Source organism: Macrotis lagotis, chromosome 2 (genome assembly GCF_037893015.1).
Source record: "Macrotis lagotis isolate mMagLag1 chromosome 2, bilby.v1.9.chrom.fasta, whole genome shotgun sequence".
In the NCBI taxonomy this organism is placed as follows: Eukaryota; Metazoa; Chordata; class Mammalia; order Peramelemorphia; family Peramelidae; genus Macrotis; species Macrotis lagotis.
Window position 1 is genome coordinate 126,089,995 of NC_133659.1, and position 25,457 is coordinate 126,115,451.

The 25,457-nt window shown below is 36.7% G+C and overlaps 1 protein-coding gene across 1 annotated transcript in view; it reads left to right on the forward strand.

The window, feature by feature from the left end:
* Nucleotides 1–17,127, forward strand: part of DUSP10 (dual specificity phosphatase 10) — a 54,227-nt gene extending 37,100 nt beyond the window's left edge. Inside the window, exons 3-4 of the mRNA XM_074222717.1 lie at nucleotides 5,736–6,110; nucleotides 11,463–17,127. Coding sequence (XP_074078818.1) covers nucleotides 5,736–6,110; nucleotides 11,463–11,728 — 641 coding nt within the window. The 3' untranslated portion in view covers nucleotides 11,729–17,127. The remainder of the gene's footprint in view (nucleotides 1–5,735; nucleotides 6,111–11,462) is intronic.
* The last annotated feature ends 8,330 nt before the right edge of the window (nucleotides 17,128–25,457 follow it).

The following is a 25,457-nucleotide window of genomic DNA, read 5'->3' on the forward strand; positions in this document are numbered from 1 at the left end:
AGTTCAGTTTTCATGTACTTCCAGTCATACACTTCACACCTATCCCTCTAATCTCAGAGAGTTTGAAATAAAACAACTGAATAGGAAAATCTTTTGAAAGGAGATTTTTCTAACATGGTCCCCTCACAAAGGCAACCAGATGATGTAGCAGATAGTGATGGACTTGGAGTCTGGAAGACATGAGTTCAAATCCTACCTCAAATATTTACCTAACCAAGTGATATAACCAAGTCACACAAGTATTTTCAAGTCTGTTTTCTCATCTTTAAAAAGGGTCTAATAATAGAGTTGTGAGGATCTAATAAGACATATATATAAAAATTTTTACAAACCTGAAAGCTATATAATAAATGCTAACTATAATTATAATAATAATAATTATTATTTTTGTTTCTACATTGATATTCTTTGCCTGCAGTGTCTATGGTGGGAGATTACATAATAGCAACTAGAAATTTTTTAAGAACCTTTAAGTTTTGCAAAGTATGCATTAGCTTATTTGATTATTGTCCCCATATTAACAAAGGGGAAACTGAGGCAGAGAGAAGTTAATTTGCTTAGAGTCACAGAGTGGGTTAATATCTGACCTAAATTCCCTACAGTCCTTCCTAACTTCAAGTCTAGTACTTTAATGACCTTAACTGCTGCCTCTTCATCTCTGGTTATTGCTTTGTGAATCAGTGCCCTTTTTTCCCTTTCTCTCCATTTATCCGATCCCTCCCTATCTTTTAGACCCATAGGAAATTTTAGTTGCTCTATAAAGTTATCCCTGAGTATCCCAGATTATCATAATCTATTACTATTTCTCTTAGAGGCATGTAGGTGGAATCAAGGATGGAATTCTGGGACTAGAATCAGACAGATATGAGTTCAAATCCAGTCTGTCATCTGTGTGACCCTAGGCAAATCACTTGAACTGCTATTTGCATCAGTTTCTTTAAATGTAAAAAAAAAAAAGAAAGTAATAGCAACTATTTTTCCCAGAGTTGTAGTAAAGATCAAATCTGATATTTATAAAGCATTTAGCATAATACTTAGTAAATAATATATGTAATAAATGTTTCCTTCTTTCCTCTTTTCCTCCTTTCCTTCCTTTCTCCTTTCCTTCCTTCCTTCCTCCCTACCTCCTCTTCATCCTTCTTTCTCTCCTCCCTTCCTCCTCTTCTTCCTTTCTTCTTTCCCTCCTCCTTTCCTTCCTTCAGGACTCACTATTCAATCCATTCCTTTGCCATAGCATATCTGGCAACAACCACCCAGGAGAAATTCACTTTAGATGTTGCCTACACTTAATATTTCTATTCCTTCCTTGTCTTGGGACAGAGAAGTCTGGAAATTGCTTACTTTCTAGAGCAGCACTAAATTCATGAGTTTGGGTATAAAAAGTTCTATCCATATTTAACATGTGGAAGAGATTTCTGGCTCACACATTTAGAGAGGTTTTTTTTAAATTTACTATATAGAGACTGACTTTCAACTACATCACTAAAATTCTTTGGGAAGCAACAGTTCTACTGCCACATTTTCTTTGTCAAAGGGATTCAAATTCAGTGGAACAATCCCTTTCATCACACAAAAGTGGGGAGAGGCTCATCAGGAATGCTCCAAAGCGCTTTGCCGTTGGCCCTCAGAAACAGTGTCAAACATTCCTTCTCTAACATAGCTGAGCTGTTCATGCTTAGAAAATATTTGTACTGATAACTGTCAAGTGGGAGGAAGGGAGCGCCTCTGGGGCCAGAATCATAGACTTTCATTTTTAAAACAAAATCTTGTTAAAAATCCTCCATCCAAAGACAGCCTGAACTACTATATCCCCATCAACTAAGTAAGGTTGTATTTTAGTCTTTCAGAAAGATTATTTGTTTTCTTGGGGTTTTTTTGGAGTGTTTTCTCATTTTTCTAATGTTTAATCTGTTCAGATTTCTTGATGGCCACCTTTTTTTTTTTTAAAGGAAAAGCCTTGGTCTTTTCTTAGAAGCTTTATGATAAACGTAAAACCTTCCATAAGACTTTAAATATTCCCATTGTTCCAGGGAGGTATTTCTAAAATTGTTCTCTCTAGCTTTTAAATCTAATAATAAAAATAACAATAATTAACATTTATATAGTACTTTAAGTTTCCAGTCTCAAAATATTTGGTAGCTTTTAAAACTTTTTTCAAGTAGTAATTGTTGAGAGGAGGGAAGATTAAATTCTCTTCTATCCTACCACTTCCCCACAAAAATTGTCAAATATATCAAAATCCATAGATCCTACTTAATTTCTTCATTCTCATTTCAAAGTGGAATACAGGGGAATATGTTCTATTTTCATCCCTTCTAAATATTTATCTTTACCTTTACCTTGCCCCACATAAGGAGAAACATTTTGCTGCAGTTTTGTGTGTGTGTATGTGTGTGTACATTTATTATATGCTATCATGGTGGGAAGAGGAACTTCCCAAGACCACCTAGAGCAACTCAAGACTTGGAAGAGAAATCTTTTAATTCTTGTCTTTCTTCCCTGCCCCTTTCTTTGTTTCAATTTACTTAAATGAAAATGAATGAGAAGTTTTGGTGACATATTAGAACATTTCTCTGGATCTCTCAGTATCTCCCTATTCAGCCCTGTATGTTTCCTCCATACTTTTCACTAGATAGACCTCACCCTTCAACTTGTTTTCTCACCAAGTATATTGAGTGTATGTAGGGCTCCATATATTCTCAACATAAAATTTACACTCATACATTCCACACTCTATGGAGTATTTCATTGGTATCTGTCAAGCATGGTCTCCTCATCCCCTACCCGATCTCCCAGCCCCCCTCTCCTCCTGCCCTGTAGGCAAATGGAGGGCCCAAGCCACCTGTTCACATTACATCATTGACTCCCCAGAACACAGTTGTACCAAAGTCTTTAAACAGAGTAGTTCTTCTTGTATTGTTTGCACTCAAAGAGCTGATATCATGCCAACTGATGTCATTGTGTGTCTTTGTGTAACTGCTATGGCAACTGGGCAGGTGGGGAGCCTCGAGCTGATGTCATCGGGCAAGGAGGTATAGAAAGGGAATTTGAAAAGGCTGTACACAACTTTTGAGTGTGAGGTTTTTTGGGGAGGGATTGTATGTGTGGGTGTGTTGTTTTCCTTTTAAAGATTATTCCCTTTAAGATACAACACAGCTTCAGTGTACTAAATAATAGCCACTCAGAGACTTTATTTTCTTGGCCTTTAGAGTTTTTGTATAGCTTGTTTTTGATCAGTCCTTATTCACATCGATTCAAAAAAGTGTACTGCCTTCCTTCTTCATCAGAGAAAGTAGATGAGGAGCTAAGTTATGATGCCTGGTGGGAAGTATTTAGTTGAATTTCATGGGAAGCAGACTAAATAGGTTTTTGTAGTTATTTAGAGGTCCTCCCCTGGGTGGCTATGATAGGTGTTTGAATTTTTGAGAGAAACAGATAGATTGGTAGAGCAGAGAGACAAAGAGGGAGAACATAGAAAGAGAACTCTGGCATAAAGATTTATTTTGTTTTTCTGAACTTCCTCCATCCATTTTCTCTTTTAAAAATTCTTTTTTTGCCTTTATGGCCAATGCTATCCTGGCAGGTAGAATAGTGATATTCAGGATTGAAGGGATCTCAATAAGGAAGCCAATAATAGTTCTGATGTGTTTTTTATACTCTGCCTTTCTTTGTTTTCCAATTCAAAGCTGTTTTATTTTTGTTTCTTTTTGAAGTGAGTTAAGTAATTATAATATTCACCCTTTACATTTTTTAGGGGAGTTATCACCAGGAATAGTGTCCTTTCCATTTTCTTCTCTATTTTGCTCCATCTCTTCCTAGTTTTATTGCTATCTGTATTCCAAGATATTATCTAAATTTTATTTTGTACTTCCTAGATGTATTTCTATAGATGAAACTTGAGAGAGAAAGACTATAGAAATTACATTGAGTTCAGAAATTGCTGAGGTAATAGGCTTACCATATTGATTTTTAACATAACTATATCCTCTTGGTTTTCATTGTTGCCTTCTATATTATGTTTGTATTAGCAGGGCAGTTGGGCATGGTAGCTCTGCATACTAAGTCCTTCAGGAAGGTATCAACTGATTTATTCTCTATGCAGTTGAGTTTTCTATATTTACTATTTTTTTTTAATTTGAAGATCTACAGCCTGTTTAGTTTTGATAGAACATACATTTGTTATATCTGACTGTTCACAAAAAAAATGTACATTTTTTTTCTCTAGAAAGTCTACTTTCTATCTTCATTGAAAGTTGAGGTAGATAAAATCCACGAGAGAAAAGTTAAATGGAAAATCTTATAAAGAGATCTGGAAGAGAATTTATCCTCTTTTCATCTCCCTCTCCCTCCTCCACTCCTGTTTAGAAAAGAGAATGCTTAGAATTTGACCACCTCCATGAAAGGAACAAAATAGATACTTCCATGTTAAGTGGTAATACAGGGAAGAAGACTTTTGCTATTTACTTACAGTCCTTAAAAACATATGTCTCCTTTCTGCTACAGGCAAAATAAAAGAAAGACAAATCATCATTTGGAGGACACAGCTTAGGCACTGTTAATAATAATTTTCTTAGGCTAAAAATGAAATACTAAAGTTAGTTTTATAAATAAAGCTTTATTTTCTAGATCTTATTGAAAACCCTTGGGTGAATGGACATTCTTAAAAATACCAACCCTGATACTTAATTCTGGGGGCATTTTTTACAGAAAGGACAAAGAATAATAAAAACTGAGTTAAGTTACCAATGAAATTTCGCATAGAAGACATGATTTTACAATATAATCCTTTCACATCTTATAGTATTTGCAAAAAATTCCTATTGACAAGAATCCCACTTAGGTGGAGAGTAAATTTTTACAAATAACCATAGGGGTGCTCTCTCCTCTTGAGGTTTGTTGATCAGATAAAGGAATTTATTGGTGCTATCACTGAGATGATCAGGTAGTATTGACATAGGCCAAGTCAACATTGGAGATATAGGAGACAGGACTTAAATTTCTTTATACACTGAAATTTATAACTAATAGTTAAATGTTTAGATAGTAATTTTTGATCAGAAATATATAGATCAGAAGTATTAATTCCAAATTAGTATCAGATTAGACAGCATCTATAAAAATATTTTCAGTAGGCAAAGGGATGCCATGATATATAAGTGGGAGAAGTATATTAGAAGGATCAATAGACTTTGAATCCAGAACTCTGAGTTCAAATTTTAGTTCTGGTACAAACTAGATGTGATTATATTTGTCAGTTTTAAAATGTCAGTTTTTTCATCTGTAAAATATTTGCTTTTAAAGGTTCTTCATATAAAGAAGGACCTTTTCAAAAACTGTAAACCTCTAGATTGTGAGTTGTTGTCATTGTCAAATAACAAATGACTATTGAAATGAATTTGGAAAATAATTGGAACATGAAAAATGGCACAGTTCCTGTTCTTGAGCTTAAAATCCAGGAGTGATAAAACTTGCAAAGATGAACCCAAGTGTGATCAAAATTGAATGTGATGATGGTATATTTTCATATTATTAAAACATCCACTAAAACTCATGATTGAATACTTTCCTCTTGCATTCTTTCTGGTTTTCTTTTATGTTATTCATGTTTATAAGTATCATATCATTTAAAAAATATCCATTTCATGGAACCAAAACAAAATGTTTTCTATCATTTAAAAAAAAAATCTAATGATTTTCCATTTGAATTTTTCTTTTTTCCCCCTTTCCTTTTCCAGGTGGACTCAGTAGTTTTAAGCAGAACCATGAAAACCTCTGTGATAGCTCCCTCCAGCTTCAGGAGTGCCCAGAGAGTGGGGGGGGAGCATCTGCAGCCTCCAGTGTGCTACCTCAGCCCCTCCCCCCCACGACCCCCGACATTGAGAATGCGGAGCTGACCCCCATCCTGCCCTGCTTGTTCCTTGGCAATGAGCATGATGCTCAGGACCTGGACACCATGCAACGGCTAAACATTGGGTACATCATCAATGTCACCACCCACCTCCCCCTTTACCACTATGAGAAGGGTCTATTTAACTACAAACGACTGCCTGCCACAGACAGCAACAAACAGAACCTGAGGCAATACTTTGAAGAAGCTTTTGAGTTCATTGGTAAATATTTCCTCTGGGCATTCCATTCCATTACCATATTTCTCTTGTTTCTGCTTTGAGAGCAGGTTCATCAATTGTCTAGATTCAAAGAAGGTCTCCCTTCCTTCCTTCCTTCCTTCCTTCCTTCCTTCCTTCCTTCCTTCCTTCCTTCCTTCCTTCCTTCCTTCCTTCCTCCCTCCCTCCCTCCCTCCCTCCCTCTCTCCAGTTACTATACAATCAAAAAGGAGCAAGAACCAGAACTAGGCCAGGCTATGAGGGCCTTGCCTGAGGGCACCAGAATTTAGGGGATGTTGTAAAAAAACACTGCTCCCCTCCTCACTAGCATAGCAACTGACTAAATCAATTCAAGGATAATTAGAAAAAATGGAAAGTTACCGGGTGCTTCCTCCCTATTCCTCTTCCCTTAGGCCCATCTCAGGCCCCTCCCTCTCATCCTTGAGTTGCTGCTCAGAGGAATTCATATTGGGGGGGGGATATGGAATCCTCCCTCCTCCTCCTCTGACTTCGTCTTGAAAAGTTGATCTAACATTTCTGCTGCTTGCTTCTGTCCCCCACATGGCCAATTATGGTTCTGAAAGAGAGTTATCCTGAATATTACCCTCAGAAATTAAATTCAGACCTGTTCAGATAGCAAAAGGTCACTTCATCTATAATAAGAGGTAACTGGGTGATGTACAAATTGAGACAAGAGGGTAACCACAACAACTCCGAGGGTTTATAAAGATAGCCTTGGTCAGTAGGTGGAATATCTAGTATTCCTGTTTTACAAATGAAGAAAATGGGTCTCAAAGAGGTGTAATTATGACTTGCTGAAGGTCATAGGACACAAAATATTCCATCTTTGAGCATTTTCACCAGCTGCTCCCCTATGCCTTTTATTTATTTATTTTATTTTCATCTCATCTTTAGCTTTACTTCTCAGCTAAAGGCTGACCTGCAAGAAGCCTCTCTCAGTTCTCCTTAATTTTAATGCCTTCCATCCGAAACTACCCCCAGTTTTCCTGTAGATCTCTTAGGTGATTGCATGTGAGTCTTCAGGCTCCTTGAGATTAGGGACTGATTATCCCCATCTTTTTTTATCTCTAGTGCTGGCACAGTGACTGTAATCTAGCAGGTTGCTCTATCAATATAAATTGGTTTGACCAGTTAAATATCAGATTAGGATTCAAAGTCTTCTGACTCCAAATCCTGGGATCTAACTATGGCTCCCAGTCCATCAACAAACCTTGATTTTAAGAGTCTAATCTAAGGCCTGGTGTTTAGCTGCCAAAGAGATAGAGAATGAGACAATTTCTAACAATGAAGCCTTACAAAGACCACTACTTTCAAACACCCCTTATAGACTCCAAAGTTCAGGGATTCATGTGTCTCTTCTGGACGCCATGTTATTGCCAAAGGCAGCATACCTGATCCTGTTGCACCTCTAGACCAGGGGAGAGGGCAGGGGAGGGAAGGACTCCTGCCTATCGGTTTCCTGTCTTCCCTTCCCTTAAGGCTTAACTTTTATTTGTCAGTGGTTTTTATTTCCCTAGCATAGGTTCCTGGAGCACTGTTTGATAGGAAAGGGAGGCCAGGGCAGGGTCCCATTTGTTTAAGCTCAGTTCTAGGAAGTCTTGCAGGAATGTTAATGGAGCTGTGGTGTTTGTATGGGTTTCCTCTCTTGGTTGCCAAGGTTTTAGTTTTCATCTCTTAAAAGGTGGTAGCCTAGCATCGAAGAGGGATGAATCTTAGTGCTGGTGAGAAGGTACTGTGTTCCTTTTGCTTGTTCAATTAAGATCACACAACAAATAGAAAAGGATCTACTTACTTTAGAAAGCTACAGCAGTATCCAAAGGTAGAAAATGAATGCATGAATTAATTAGTGGGGAAAAAATTGCTTGTTTTGGCTAAAAGAAAGACCTATAAGTACCAAAGTTTCAATATTGGGGGGAAAATGATTATAGAAGATAGAGCAAGGAGCACCAAAATGGTTCAGTAATAGCAAATCTTTATCTTGTTAAGAAAAAAATGTTTGTACGTATGTTGTTCTTTTATTATGAAAATCAGAACCAATTCTTGGACATCAGAGCTGGTCGTCTTTCTTGCTTTTGTTTCCCTTGTATTTAAAATCATAGTATGTTAGAGCTTGGAGAAGAGCTCATCAACAACCCCGTCCCTTCAATTCTAGATTTAAAAAAAACAAGACCCAGATAATTTTTGGCAGTACAAAGTCACCACAGAAGAATATTGTGGCAGAGCTGGGATTTCTCACAGAGCAGTGCAGCAAAGCTTATACCCCTTCCACAGTGTTTATGTTAAACAGTATACTCACCCCAGCAGTGGTTAGAAATTGGCAATTTATAGTCTTCTCCTTTTAGTTTTACTAACCCATAATTAATTATGGCTACACAGAGACTTTCAGTTCCTTCCTTGACCATATTGGAGCCAAGTTTTGAGCCCCAAGGACATTCTACTTTCTGGCTTTGAGTAAGAAGGGTTTCATCATCATCATCATCATCATCATGTAGGGAAAACCAGACTGGTGTGTGGCTGATGATATAGTCTGGCTTAATTAGTACAGATGAAAAGCATGAGGAAATTATTTTCCTTGCATTCAGTTAGCCAGTCAAACCTAGATAATTTATAGCACTGGGAGAGCTTTGAGAAGGGAGAGAGGAGGAGGAGGAGGAGGAGGAGGAGGAGGAGGAGGAGGAAAGAATCATCCTAAAACATATATACCTCATGCTATTTAATAAATCAAGTAATAAATTAACATTGGAAAGCACTCAAAAGGACCACCTGGAACAGAGTTGGAAAATAGGAAGCCAAAGGTAGGGGAAATAAATTGAAGAATGACCTGAACCATACCCTACATGAATGCAAGGGGATATTAATTGTTTGACCCATGGGTAAATCTTGAGTTAAGTAACCCTGACAACAATCTTGTGCTCTCATCCCAAATTTTGTGCTTTTGATTTGAGGCAGCAAAAACCAATTTATTTGTTTAATGGTTTGGAAGTCTAGTAAGAAAAATCAGCATACAAAAGAGAACATTTCAAAAACACATGGTTTTAACTATTTCATCATATGGTTTTAAAATAAAAAAATAGGTTTAGAAGATCTGAATAGATTTTTTTGAAAATCAATAGAAATAGCTTAAGGAATTCACCTGATATCCCTGTCTCTTGTCATGCTATTTCTCAAACTGGCATTCAGGGGAGTTTTCTTTGAAACTTGGTTTTTCAATCCTAAGTAAAGGTGTAAGCAGATTTTCCAAGTACCCACTGAAATTGCTTTTTGCTGTTTTATATTTTATTTTTTATATTATGTTCATCTTTTAGTGTCTGTCTTCCTCTCTCCCCTTCCTAGGCAGGTACTAAATTTTAAATTTTAATTTTAAAAGGTGACCCATTCTTATTTCTTTTGAGTTTTCTTTTTTTTTCCTTCTAAAATTGAAAATAGTTGCTGCTCTCTATTGCTCTGGCATTTTTACTATTTTTCTTATTCATTCATTCATAAAGCATGATTTAAGCACTATACTTAGGTACTATATACTTCTGTATTTGTGTCTGGGAATGATAATAAAATTTAGAGGAGACAGCCTTTTGACCTTGTGTAACTTAGAGTCTAGGATTTACCCTGTTGTCATGGTTTACACACAAACATATGTATAGGCAAATATTTTCTTCTTATTAAGCAGTTCAGTCATGTTCAACTCTTAATTAGTGCAGATGAAAAGCATGAGGAAATTGTTTTGGCAAAAATGCTGGAGTGTTTTGTCATTTTCTTCTCTAGCTCATTTTATAGGTGAGGAAACTGAGGCCAACCAAGTTAAATGACTTATCCAGGGTCGCTTGGCTAATAAACGTCTTGAGACTGGATTTTAAACTCCCACAACACAATTTGTAAGCAAAAAGTGAAGAGAAAATGAGTCTTCTTGACTCCACAGCCAGCATTCTATCCACTGTACCCTTTAGCAAATATTTGAGTGCCTAGAATATTCAAGTCACTATGCATACTTTAAAAGTTGTAGAATAGCTTTTCAAGTCTCCCTTCATTTCAAAACCAATTAAGTTCTGAAAAATTCTCAAAACAAATTATATTTTTTTAAAGAAGAGATTTTTATTCTCTTTAATAGGTAATAGGGGGAAATAAAAATTTTAAAATCAGTGTTTATTAAGTACCTGCTGTGTGCTTATTTGTTTTTGTTGCTCGGGATACAAGGATTATAAATACTATTCTTGATAAATGTATAGGTCTATAGAATAATTTTGATTAGTGGACAGGTATATTTTAAAAAAACAGTTATTATTAAGAAGACAGTATGATAAAATAGAAAATGCTGTCATTAGAGTCAGAGGGCCTGGATTCATATCCTGGCTCTTTCAAATATCTATTTGACCTTCAGCAAAATAATTAATAATGTACCTTTTTTTCCTGATCTGGGAAAAAGAATTAGAATTGCAAGGGACCTTATGTGACTTCTAAGTCACTTAGTCCAACCTCTTTAATGTTCTTGTGAAGGAAATTATAAACCAGATGCTGACATGGCTAATGGGCAACATCCTATGGAAGCTAAAAGCAATATGAGAATATTTTAGAGAGTCCAATGTCAATTCTTTTTTCAGGATTACAAAGTCAAAAAAGTCAATACAATCCAAATAGTCTCCTGAGGTCTCTATATCCTACTCATCATTGTCTGAAACATTAGGGCATTCCAAGTATAATGTCATAAAGAGTTCTATGTATCCTTGGGCAGAGCTGATGGGGACAATTTATCCCCAGTTGGCTACTGCTTACAATGCAAATTGCATTTTTCCCCAAAAAGTTTTAAAAAATTACCTTTGAATTCTCTCCTTAACTCCTTCCTCTCATACTTCTATTGTGCTCAGTTGGTTTTTATTGTTAAATTCTCTCAGATATAGACATTTATTTTACTATTATGACTAATTTCAACTTCATCTATTTCAGGATGTATGAGGGAGTGGGAAATTGATTTCATCAATATTGATCCCTATCAATATGGGGAACTTTATTTTATTTAAACTTTATTTGGAAATTCCTTCCATCTCTGCAGGTCAGCAATTTATTGGCCTTAACAAAGTTGCCGGCGTCACTGACAGGCTGTGACTCGTGGAACTTAAACCAATATTTTTCTGATTCTGATTCAATCTTCTATCTGCCATGTCACCTTCCTCATTGTGACATGATTATGAAATTATATTTGCTTTCAAAGTTATTCCAGTTATGCTATTTAAAAAAATGGAACCCATAATCAGATAAGCATAAACACCATCTCCTTCTCCCTTTTTTCCCTTCTCCCTTTACCACCCTCTTCTCCCTTCCCCTCTATTCCCACTCTCTTTTTTTCAGAGGAAGCTCACCAGTGTGGGAAAGGACTTCTCATCCATTGCCAGGCAGGAGTGTCCCGGTCAGCCACCATCGTCATTGCCTACTTGATGAAGCACACCCGGATGACCATGACTGATGCTTATAAATTTGTCAAAGGCAAACGACCAATTATTTCTCCCAACCTTAACTTTATGGGGCAGTTGCTGGAGTTTGAAGAAGACCTCAATAATGGAGTGACGCCAAGAATTCTTACGCCAAAGCTCATTGGAGTGGAGACAGTTGTGTGATCACCGTGTGATGTTATTCATTTGATTTGGAGGGAGGGTTGAGGTTGTTTATTATTATTATTATTATTATTATTATTGTTATTATTCTTTTCTTGAGATTGGGGTAAAGTTTGTTAGTTGAAATAAACGTTTAAATCCTTTTTATTTTTAGCAAATGTGAGAACAATTTCACATTGGATGACTTTGAGATTCGTGTCCCACAAACTCATCAGAAAGAGAAACTAAAGAGGTCACATTAAAAAACCAATGGTAGAAAAAAACAGCATTTGATATTGTCGTCCCACCTGACTCCCATTCTGTCTCCCTTTTTCAGCTACTTGTAGACTTTATGGCTAAGTAGTCTGTGCAGGTTCATAGACCTAATAAATTACACTTAAAATTTTTAAAAAAACTAAATAGCCAAAATTAAGCATTAAAGATACTGAAACAAGAAGGCCTTGATTCTGCCAAGGCTGTTGATATAGAAAATACAAATCAAACTCAGCTGTGGTAATCACTGAAAAGGTATCAGGATAGCTTTAATGAGCTAGAGAACCCTTCACTCTTTTAAAGAGATAAAAGGTACTGTCTATTATGTTTGCTTCATATGCTGAGATTGGGTTTTTTTTGTTTTGTTTTGTTTTTGGTTTTGTTATTTTCCCCTGTTGGGTTTAAAAGGTTTCTAAACAACAAGGAACTTGACCATCACGCCATATGCCTTCACTGGCTTCTTGTGCAATAATAAACTGTTTTGAGTGTGCAAACCAGTTAGAGCTGGCTCTTCAATATTAGAAGGATAAAATAAACTTGGCCAGCTTGCATTTAGGAAGGAGTAAAACAAAAGCAATGACCTTTTATTCCCCCTTTCCTTTTTTCTTTTGATTTGACTCTGGTAACAGTGCCATAAACCTTGTTACATATGTATATCAGAATGTATAAAAAAAAAGACAAAAATTTATTTAAAAATATTTTTCGCACAAAATATTGCTGTGTTTCTGTTGTCTCTGTAAAAAAATTCATTTTGATTATAAAAATGAAAATTCTTTTGGCATCTATGTCCCTTTTTCTTGTCTTTCCCCTTACTCATATCTCTGGCTTCCCATATATTTCTCTTTCCTTGTAGTTTGCTTCACAAGTAATGAGATTTTAAAATTATCTATCTATCTATCTATCTATCTATCTATCTATATATATACATACATACATACTTGGAGGAAGGAGAGATGAAGAAAGGCAAAAAAGGTATTTTGCCTCATGGGTGTGGGGAGTGGAGGAGAGTCTGAGAAGTGTGTGTGTATGTGTATGGGGGTACGTGTATGCTCATTTCTTTTTCTTTGAGAGTGAGTTTTTCCCCTTCAAGATGTTATGAATTCTTACCTAAACCTCCTTTGGTCATGGACACCTGTGACCATTTCAAATCAATGAGCTGGCACTCTCCTTTGTTCTGGGGCTCAGTGACCTAGTCTTTGAATGAAAGCTCCATACTCCAATTCTAACAACAAAATAGTAACAAACCTCCCATCAAGAACAATCTTCCCATCTGGTCAGATGATAGAGCTGGAGCTAATGATGTTCTCTCTGGGTACATTTTGCTCTCATTTGGTTCTTTTGGTGACATTTATCCACAGTTTCTACAGCTATATTTCCACAACTTTTCTTTTCTCTCCTGTTATTCTTCTTTAAAATTGGTTCCCCCTAAATGTTCCTCATTATTGACATTTCTGACTCATTTTTAGGTAGAATTTGATTTGTTGGCCTTTCATGTTAATCTGCCTATTGACAACAAATGGTCCTTTTGTCTCTATAAGTAGGGTTGTCCTGTATTACTAATCAAAATCTGTGCTCTAAACCCACAAAAAATAGGATAAAAATCACATTAAAAATAATATCTAGGATTTTATTAAACTCAAATATCCCAGAAGGCCTGGTTGCAGTGTGAATTTCTTGTCAATTTTAAACTTAACCTAGAAGTAATAGAGTTCAGAAAGCACACTTTACCAAACTAGACATAATAATATTAATCTTATTTATTTTTGAACTTTTTGCTTACAAATTGTGTTGTGTGAACTTTCTTTAAAATAAATTTTATTGATATCTTTTTTATATTATGCTTCCCAGTCTTCCCCCTCCCCCTTCAAGCCATCCTTAATAACAAAAAATTATAAAGAAAAAACCAAACAGTTCAACAAAATTAAAGATCAATTTTTCATACCTGTAGTCCACATCTGTTAAAAAAAAAAAAGAAGGGGCCATCTCATATCTTCTTTGGGACCAAGCTTGGTCATTATAATTTCAGAGCATGATGTCAAATAAGATATTATTTGTGAAATGCTTAGCACGGGATCTGACTCATGGCATGGCTCTATGGAAGTGTTTTTATTGTTCTCTTCCATTTACATTGTAGTTGTAAGACATGTTTTTTCATTATGCATCAGTTCATATGTTTTCTCATGCTTGACATTAGTCAACATATACCACCCTCCCCTTTTCAACTACTTAGCCTATAGAATCATTTTTTAAAAAAAATAAATTTAGTTCTAAAAAGAGAAATAATTATTAGAGTTACTTGATATGGAATTTTCAGTGTGGGGTAAATCCCTAGGCTTAATCTAACTTAATCTAGCAAATTTCCTCAGGTTAGGGGATATTAAAGAAGCCAGATCAATTTAAAAATTTCTAATAGTGATAGATCAGACATTATTTTATTTATTCTAATGACCTGTGTTACCTTTCTGTTAGTTTTTTTAATTTATGCAGAGGGAAGCATTATTGTAGTTCTTTAGCCAATTCCCTAGTTATGAATTTTATCATAGAATGATCATTGTTAGAGTTCTGTGAATATAACAGTTAATAAGCATTTATTAAGAATTTACTACCCACCATGTACTATTCTTAGCATTGGATAAACACACGCATGTAGAAAGAATAATCCCTTGCTCTCAAGGAACTTTCATTCTAGTAGAGGAAGACAACCCATTAAAAAAACACAACCACATTTATATTCTCAATGTGTAAATTCCAAGGACAGAGCAAATAAAAGGCATTTAGTTCAGGCCTATGCCATTTGGCATGGTGGGACCCATTGTTTCTAAGTACCAGTCATTGCAGTTTGTTGAGTAGGGGAGGGACACGGTCAGACCACCTTTTTAGGAAAATCAGTTTGGCACCTGTACAGAGGATAGATTGGATCTTCAGAAAGCTAATTTTCCCTTCTGTCTCTTTCATATTAATTTCCAATGAATAATGATCTTTACTGGCTTTTCCAACTTACATTTGGTAGAATTTGGTTTGTTGTTTGTTGGAATATCCTGTTGCATCTGCATCAGTCTGGCTATCATAGTTTACTTGTCTTCATAATTAGAGGTGGGCTCCCCCCTGCATTGATAATCTGAGATTCAAATCCAGAAGTGGTAGGAAAAAGGTACAATCAAAAATAATCACTAGGATTTTTCTAAATCTCTTTAAATAGTGCCTGTGGAAAACAGGAGAGATGGAGAGGAAGAAACAAAGACACCAAGCAGTTGATTAGAGGCCTGACTATTTGAGAGAGATGCTTCAGGGTTGATCACTGAATGGGCTGTGTGTGTGTGTGTGTAGATTGGCATTATTTGTTAATCACTTATCTCTTGGTTCCAGGCTTCCCCCTCCCTCCCCATAATGTTTCTTCCATCTGACCCTTGCTTCTGTCCTCAGAATTAGATTTCTAAGACCTTCCCATTCCTCCTGGCATGACTTCCTCAGTAGAATTTTTGTCCATGAATACATGTCACCCCCATTGGTAACTTTCCCCCTTTTGATCACAGAATCTTTAGGTTGGAGGTCTCATTTCCTTTTAAGGTCTATCATTTTCGCCCCAGAAACCACTTCCTCCCTTTTGGTAGGAAGCAGAACCAGAATAAAATTTCCCCATGTTGGTTCCTCTCTCTTTGAAGAATGAAATGATCATTAAGTCAAGCAAAGAAATTATTAGCTGTTCTGCTTTTGGCAGAGAGAACTTCAGCAGATGTCCAGATAATTGAAGTGTTCTATAACTTCTCTGCCATGGCTCTGTGCCATATCTTTTTGTTTTGTTTTTAATTCCTCATCCATTTCCCCTTTTGGATTTTGTAGACTTGTTCATTTATTTCATCTCTCAAGGCTGAATAAATTTTTTCTTCAGGATAAAGACCACACACAATCCACTCGAGATCTAATGTTCAAGCTCTTTCAGAGTGGAAACTTTGCTTAAAGAACCATATCCAGCATCATAAACTAAGGTAACTTATGGAGGAGCCTGAGCAACATTTATTCTACCAGGTGGAGAGGAGAAACCTGAAGGGCAGCTTCTAAATTCCCTTCCAGTTCTAAATCTATGAGTTTGTGGTCATCTGCCTTTTGGGGAAGAAAACGGAGGGAATGGTGGTAAGGTGGCAGAATATGACAGATAATACCTGACTCTCTCAATTTCTACCCCCTCCCCCAATAACTTAAAAAAAATTTGAAAGTGAATTTTAGAGTGGTAGAAATAAGTAAAAGCCAGGTAGAATAGTTGGCCAGCCTAAGACAACTTGGGAGGAAAAAAATCTGACCTCCTGAGGTGATTAGTCTAGACAGAGCTAAGTATAGATGCTCCAGAATAACAGCAAGCCCTGGGGGCAGCTGTGTTACCCCACTATTAGCTTTTCTTCCCTCTCCCCCTACCACAAGGGGGAGATTTGAGTGGCTGATAAGGGGAAGATTATGGGGGCCTTCTGCTGGTGCTGGATGAGGGGCCAAGGGATACTAAGCAGACAGGTGCCCAGGTTGTGACTGATATAGGGGGAACAAGCACATGCCAGTGAGTGTGGTCACAGAGGGGCAGAAGCTGTATTGGTTAGGGTCATTCCCAAGAAAGGGAGTCCCTGGTTTCAGTTCCAGGGCAGAGGTGGGGGCTAACACTTGCAGCAATAGAAGGGACCATGGGAACAACAGCATTTGTGGTGACAACACAAGAAATTAAGGAAAATTGCCCTGAAGTTTTACAATTTGAGGGTAAAATAGAAATTGAAAGAAAATCCACTGATCACAACTTCAAAGAGATCTCAAAATGAAAACTCACAATAACATTATAGAAACAACAGCTAAGTTTCAAAGCCTTCAAAGAAGAAAATATTACACATATAGCTAGAAAGAAACAATTTAACATGAGATTTTGCAACTTCTACATTAAAAGATTGAAAGCTATGGAATATGATATTCCATGATATTTCAAGAACAAAGAAGCTGGGTTTGCAACCAATTTAACCTACCCAGCAAAACTGAGTGTAATCTTGCAAGGAAAAGATTGATATTTAATGACTTAAAGGACTTACATGTATACATGAGGAAAAGACCATAATTGAACTGGAAATTTGACTTACCAGAATCAGCAGAAAGATGAAAAAATAGACATGAAAGAGACCAAAAGGGATTAAATAAAATTAAATCATTTACTTATGTGAGAAAATGATATTTGTAACTCTTAAGAATGTTATCATTATTAGAGTAGTTCAAAAGAGTATACATTGAAGACTTGGAGTTGAGTTCAAAACAGTATACATAGATAGAAGACTTGGAGTTGAGTTGACTTATGATGGGACAATCCTAAAAACAAAATGCAGTAAATTATAACATATAGAGAGGTGTGAATGGAAGAACTATTATAATGGAGAGAAAGAAGGGGTGAAGGGCAAGTACAGTGGGAATCAACCTCATTGTAACTGTTTTGAAGAGGAAATAGCATATATATCTACTATAGTATAGAAGTCTTAACTTACAGAGATAGGAGGGAAATGGAACAGGATAAAGAAGGTATTCTTAATAGAGTGTATATTTGGGAGGCAGTGGTCAGAGGTAAATTAGACTTCTGAGAAGGAACAGGATGAAGAGAGGGAGGAGAGGAGGACAAACAGGAAAAATAAATTGGAGGAAAATATACAACTAGTACTTTTAACTCTGAATGTGAATGGGATGAACTAACCTGAAATGAATAGTAAACTGGATCAAAAACTAGAATCTAACAAGAAATACATTTAAAAATTGAACTTGGGAGCTGCATATAGTGCAAAACTACAGCATGAAGCCCAAACCAGATTAAAGTATAATAGGAAAGTGTTTAACAAAATAAAATGAAATATAATCCAACATAGATAATGCTGTCTTGTCGTTTTCTAAGTCAATATGGGTTTCTAAGTCATATATTGGGTTTGGATTTTGGAAGTCACTGGATGAGTTGTTCTCTGAAACTGTCAATTTGACAATTTAAAATGTCTATGATTAGAGATGGAAGAAGTGAGGAAGAGTTTCCTGAAATATTTGAAATTTAATTTTAGTCCTGGTTAAACAATATTCAGAATGTTATGGTTCTCAGGGCCTCCCTTGGGAGATCAGTGTGTCATAGAATAGAACTCTAGATTTGTATACAGAAAAATGTATGTTTGACTAGCTATTGGACCAAAGATAAATTATTGGAACTTTCAGGGCTTCAGTTTTTTCACCTGGAAAAGGAGGTTAACCTACCTTACAAGGTGTGGTGATGATCTAATATACATACATACATATATGTATCATTAGGTGATATTTACACATTAAGGTTTGCAGTTATCAATGAGGCTATTTCTCAAATACTATGATCTCATTGATATAGATAGTAATTTGAATTATACTGGAGTTATATTCCAGCTATACTTTTTTAATTTTGTACATACCCTATTAGAACCCAGCCTAGATAGACTTTCTCTTGATCTTAAAAAGGATTTCAATGAGGCACAATAGCTGTAACTATTCACTGATCATCTCTTGCATTTGCCATGTGACCAGTTCATATTCTTTATATAGTTCTTTGATAACATTTGCAGTGGATAGAGTGCTGGGCCTAAAGTTAAGAAGACTTGATTCCAAATTTGACCTCAGATACCTATTAGCTGTGTAACCTGGTGGGGAGGAACTCTACCTGCCTTCATTTCCTTTTCTGTAAAATGTGGATAATAATAGCACCTACCTCTCAGGGTTATTGAGTGGATCAAATAAGATGATATTCATAAAGTATGTCGCAAACTTAAAAGCACTATATAAAGGTTAGCTATTATTATTTATATTTCCTTGTTTTTTATCTACTGTAGTCTGCTCACACCCACCAAATACCTCTCCATGGCTTTCTGAGTGATACTCATTTTTAATTCTTTGGAGATTGTCATGACTCATAGCCACATAACATGGTAAAATATCAGTATTAACAAAAAAAATAGATTGGTCTTCCCCCACCCCCCAAGGAGAAATTTGAGGTCATTGAAAGGACCCTATTAGTTTCCCAAAGGCAATCCAACCTTCTTTTAATTCTGGACCCAACTCAGTGGCCATTTGTAATCTGTCCATGATATTAATGGATAAACCCTGTACTTTGTTATGGGTGAGATCATTAAAAATAAACTTCCTCTGTCTAGTGAGAATTTTTGGGTTCAGTGTGAGCTATTTTCCCAAAAGGGAAGGAATACTAGCCTGTCCCTCTAGACTTCATAACAACACTGGGAGAAAATGAGCTCATGCCCACTAAATTTTTTTTTTCTTAAACTCCAGAAGAAAATGCTCTAAAAATGCAGAGGGCTATTGGTTGCTGAGTCAGCGTAGTAAAGAAAGACTTTTGTCTAGGGGTACGAAAAAGTCTTATGTGAGACACAGTAGTCTCCCAATGCCAGAGAGTATGGGTGTGACATTCGTGTCATTTCTACCCTTTTAGTCTGTTCAACCATCAGATTTCCAGACCCAGACTCTTCCTTAATCCCCTATGCCAAACATTAGATAGAATTGCTCTATTTTTTAAGTTTAAAAGTTTTTGTGCACTGAAATCATTTCCCCTTAACCCCCAACTCCCACTCAGCCATGCTGAACCCCCTCCTGCAACAAAGAAAACCATTTAAGCCAAACCAACTGCAGCTGCCACTATGATTGACCACATATTCCGTGCTATATCCGCAAGCCCCCACCTCTCTATCGAGGGAGTTGTATTTCATCATCATTTCTCCAGGAGGGAGATTTGAACCACCCTTCTGAAAGTCCTGCTGGCAAGTATAGGAGCCGGACTAATCAGTGTCCATAAATGTCGGGATATTTTCTCGGGGTTGTCAGAGATTTCGGTGTTGAATTGCATCCTGTGAGCCTTATATGGGGCTAAGATGCTAGGACATGTTTAACTTTTGCTAAGCAACCCTCAAAGTTTATGGTATATACTAAATCCCCTTTTTATAGTCCTTGGAGAATTAGCCAATAGCACACGGCACCTTCAGCTCTAAAGGAGACAGCACAGATGGGACTGCTCTGGGTTGATTCTCCTAAATTTAACACGGCCCTAATTACCCACAGGTCTCTGAGTGAGTAAGACCTGATGAGCAGTTCAAGTTCCCTGCATAGAAATAGCCTGGGAATAGTTTTAGCGTTGTTTCTAATTGCAACGGATGAGCAGACTGCCTCATTAATCCTCCCCTATCAGCAGAACATAACTCGTCTGCCCCAGAATAGCCCTGATCTAAACCATCCTGCAGCCAGCTTTGGAGGGAGGGTTTTTAACATATTTGTAGAGGACAGCTTCTTCTCAGGGGAGCAACACATCCACTGGATGAATTGGCTGCTTCCTGTGTGGTAGAGAGGTAGTGATACCCCAGAAGGGTGAAAAGTGAATACAAACTGGACTTCGGACAAGATGACAACCTTAGACAAGTTTGTCCTCAGGTGCACCCAGCTTATCTTTTCTATGCCCTTTTCACCCTTCTATTCCTTTCCCCTCAGCCACACTACTTCAAGAATTATTATATTATATATATTTATATATAATTTAGTATAATAACTAATATTCATTTATTTTTTAAATTAAAATAGATTTAATCACAAGAGAAAAATAGAGAAATCACACTATATGTCAGCAATGTTATATAATATTTTCTTAGACCATTTAAAATACTTAGATAGTATAAAACATATGAGCGTATATCCACCAAAACATACAAAGGAACTACTGTAACTAATATTTATATAGGTCTATGGGACAGCCATTGTGTGAAGCTTTTTACAATTATCTTTTTTGAATCTTGCAGCTCTTTGAATCCTAAACTCTAGGAAGTAAATGCTGTTCTCTCTGTTTTATAGATTTGCCCAGGTTATCAGAAGCTGGATTTGAACTCCGGTCTTTCTGATTCCAGGTCTGATCTTCTATCCTTTGTGCTATCTACCAGACCAAGTATCTAGGCGACCCTCATGTCATCCTGCTCTTTGTCTTCTCTGCCCTTTACAAAGAATCCCAACATTTTCTTTGCCTTAATAGGTAATAATCATAATTATTGTTATTGTTCAATTGTGTACAATTCTTTGTGACCCCGTGGACCATCCTACCCTTGGGGTTTTCTTGGCAAATCTATTGAGTGGAAGTTTTCTATTTCTTTCTCCAGTGGATTAAGGCAAATAAGGGTTAAGTGACTTGCCCAGGATCACTGATCTCTAAAGTGCTTTCTTTCTTTCTTTTTTTTTAAAGTTTTTGCAAGGCAAATGGGGTTAAGTGGCTTGCCCAAGGCCACACAGCTAGGTAATTAGTAAGTATCTGAGGCTAGATTTGAGCTCAAGTACTCCTGACTCCAGCGCCAGTGCTCTATCCACTGTGCCGCCTAGCCGCCCCTCCTAAAGTGCTTTCTTGATTATTTACTTCATTAGACAGCAGTTCTTAGGATCATAGAGCTTGCAAGGACCTGAGAATATCAAGTCCAATCTTCTCACTTACAGATGAGAAAACTGAGAGAGAAAAATGGACAAATGATTACCAATGAGATCATAGGTTCGAGAACTGACAGGGACCTGGGAAGAGCAATTCTAAACCTCCCACTTTCAGATGAGGAAACTGAGGTACAGAAAGGACTGCCAAAGGGCATGCAATCAGTAATTGTCTGAGGCAGAATTTGAACCCAGATTTTCTGTCTCCAGGCCTAGTGAACTATCAACTAGCCCATGGTACCTCTCTATATTGAGTTCATATAAACCTTCTCATACTCCTCTATATTTAATTTATTTGTTATTTCTTACAGCACAGCAATATTCCATATTATATTAATGTACCACAGTTCATTATTGAAGGGTAACCACATTTTTTTCAGTTCTTTTATAATACAAGGAATGTGATTATATGTAAATTTTAATGTACTGTATCCTTCTCTTTCTGAATTACTTGGGGTACATATGCCTAGCAGAATGAACATTTCAGTAACTTTCTATTCACAATTCCATATTCTTTTCTAAAATGTTTGGACCCGTTCACAATTCCACCAACAGTGCATTAGTTTGCACACCTATCTTTCTACAATTCCTCCCAACATTTATTCCCATCTTTTGTCTTCTTTGACAATTAGCTCAGATAAAACAATAATTTTAGCTGACAAAAATTTCATTTGCTTTGTCTTGCATTTCTCTTATATTAATCATTTAGAGCATTCTTTCATATAGTTTTTAATAGTTTTTATAATTCTTTTGAGAAATGTTCATATACCTTGACCACTTATCTGATGGGGAATGAATGAAGAAGTACCTTTAGGACAAATAATAAAAGTCTCAATAAAGTAGTTACTTAGCTTATGGAACTCATTGTCTCAACAGAGGTACAATAAAAATATAAGTAGATTGTGGAAGCATCCTTGTCTGCTAATTACTTAAAGGGATGGACTCAATCCTAACCCATTTTCTTTATATAAGAAAACCACAATTTATGAGAAAACTTTCCCAGGCTCCCCTTGAATGGATGGTGGATGGATCAGACTGGTGATATTTTTTTGGGTCGTTTTATTAAAACCAAGAGGAACCAGATATTTTCGGAACTTCTAAGAAATGGAATCATTTTTGGGAAAGAGGTGTATTTTTCTGTTGTATATTTCTTTCATGCAGAAAGAAGGCTGAATGTATATGTATGGGAGAAGCAAAAAATGTGTATTGTAAATTACTGGGCTCCCTTAATTAATTGTGTGCATGTGTGTGTGTGTGTGTCTAAAGTCAAACGCAGGGCCTCAAGAGGAAGAAAACAGGAATTTATCCTATTGACATGTCATCTGCTATATTAACAGGCTGTAGAGAGACCCAATCCAATGGGATTCTCTGGGAATTAGAGGAAACAATAATGTGAACACTCAGGAGACACCTGCCACTGTTACATGAAATATTCAAGACCTGGAATTCTTTTATTTGATGGTGAGAGAGGAAATGATGAAGAAGGAAACAAATGAATAATTAAATAGAGAATTATGCCTTTTGAAAGGGATTAGCCTACTGAAGCAAGTGAAACAGGTTTAGGTGAGCCTTTCAGAAAATGAATGTAGTAGACTAGAGTTCACCAGGATAGTCTGGTAGCTCTGGTTTAAGACTGAGACAAAATGAAACCCTTGTAGTCCATGTAATGCTCATTGAGAGATTTATTTAAGTATAGCAAGTGAAGTGAAACCACGGCATTGATTCTGCTGAATTAAGTTTTCCCATGCCAGTGTTGATCATGCTGGCCAGTGTGCTGGTCAGATGTTTAAGGGAGAACCCAAATGATAAGACTTTTTTATTTATATATCAATTAAGTATTCACAATTACAGCCCATTTTAAGGAAAAGAATCAGTTCAGTCTATGTGGCAGAAGAACATGAAAGCTATTCTTACCATCAATGATAGTACCTTTGATTTAGCAGCTTAACAGATTCCACTGTGGATCCCCAAGACTTTGAATATACTTGTTGTCTGGCGTCTGGTTTTCTGTTTGATTATTTGACAAATCTATGACTTCATTGTCAAGGAGGCTCCCTCCAGTGATACTGCTTGTGTGTCCTTCCTACTCTGGGCAATTCTCTTGTCTTTCCATATATTCTCCATAGAACAATCACATAACACACTGGAAACCTTCCTCTGGCTCTTCTATTGTCTCAGAGCAAAGCAGTAGTCATACATTTGTTTAAGTAATCATTCGATAGACATTTATTCAGCACTATGCTAAGTACTGGGGATACAATAAGAGGCTAAAGGCAGTTCTTGCCCTTAAGAAGCTTGCAATCTAATGACAGACAACTTGCAAACAACCTACACACAGACACATACATACCCCAAGCTATATACAAGATAAATAGGAAATAATAACAGATGGAAGTTACTAAAATTAAAGATTGAGGAAGGTTTTCAGTAAAAGATGGAATTTTAATTGAAAATTAGAGGAAGCCCAGAAGACCTTTAGGTTCCAGGATGTCAGAGTGTCCCAGACATGCTGGACAACTAAAGAAAATACTTAGAGTAAGAGATGCAGTGGTCTTGTTTGTTGAAAAGCCAAGAGACCTAGGATACTGGACCAAAGTAAGTTATAAGAAGACTGGAAAGGGAGGAGGGACTAGGTTACAAAGGACTTAAAGACCAAAAACAGCATTTTGTATTTCATGCTGGAGGCAAGCTTAATTAGTTCATATTTGAACACTTTGAATATAACATTTTGAATATAATAATGCTAGACATTAAGTCTGAGATGTCTGAAAAGCAGTTGAAGATGGGAGAATGGAAATCAACATAAGAGTTTGGGGCAGGGTAGGCAGATTTAAGAATCACCATGATGGGGGCAGTAATTAAATTTATGAGAGTTGATGAGGTCATCAAGAGCTAGCCGAGCAGAGGGGCTGCAGTTGAATCCTGAGGGGCACCAGTGGTTAAAGGGCATGATGTAAAGGAAGATCCAACAGAGTAGACAGAGAAGTTAGATGGGTAGGATGAGAACTAGAGAAAGTGGTATCCCAAAAACCCAGAGAAAAGAAAGTGTCTCAAGGAGAAGAGAGTGATTGATAGTAACAAAGAATGCAAAGACAAAGAGAATGAGGAGATAAAAAATAAATTTTAACTAAATTTGGCAGCTAAGAAATCATTAGAAACTTTGGAGGGAGCAGTTTTGGTGGAAGGATAAAGTCTTCTTTTAAGAATATAGAAGACAGCATGGAGATACCCATTGTAGATCATCTTTTATTTTTTTTAATATTTATTTCTTTTTATTTTTTGTACAAATGATGTTTTTTTATACATTATTAAAATATTCTTGTTTAAGAGTAAACATAATACCTCCCCCATATAGACCCTTGTGAGCAATGAAGGAAAGAGAAAAGAATTAATAATCATAATCATAATCATAATCATAATCATAATCATAATAATAGGGGCAGCCAGGTGGCGCAGTGGAAGGAGCACTGGCCCTGGAGCCAAATCCAGCCCCAGATACCTAAAAATTACCCAGCTGTGTGAACCTGGGCAAACCACCCCAACCCCATTGCCCTGCAACCCCCCAACCCAAAATGAAATAAAATAATAATAATAATAATAATAACAATAACAACAACAATAGGGATGACCAGGTGGCACAGTGGACAGAACACCAGCCCTGGAGCCAGGAGTGCCCAGGTCCAAATCTGGCCTCAGACACCCCAACAATTGTTTAACTGTGCGGCTGCAGGCAAGTCACCGAACCCCATTTTCCCTGCAACCCCCCAAATAAAAAAATAATAAATGTGCTTCAGTCTGTGTTCCAACACCTCCAGCTCTGTCACAGGTGGATCACATTCTTTATGATAAGTCCATCACAAAAGCTACTTCCATATTTTTCCACTGTTGCCATTGCTGATCGCAACTCCCTCCATTCCTACTCCCCCACTACTATATACTATATTCTCTCTCTCCTTCCACTATGTCCATCTTCTCAGATGTGCTGTAGGGTAGCTGAGTG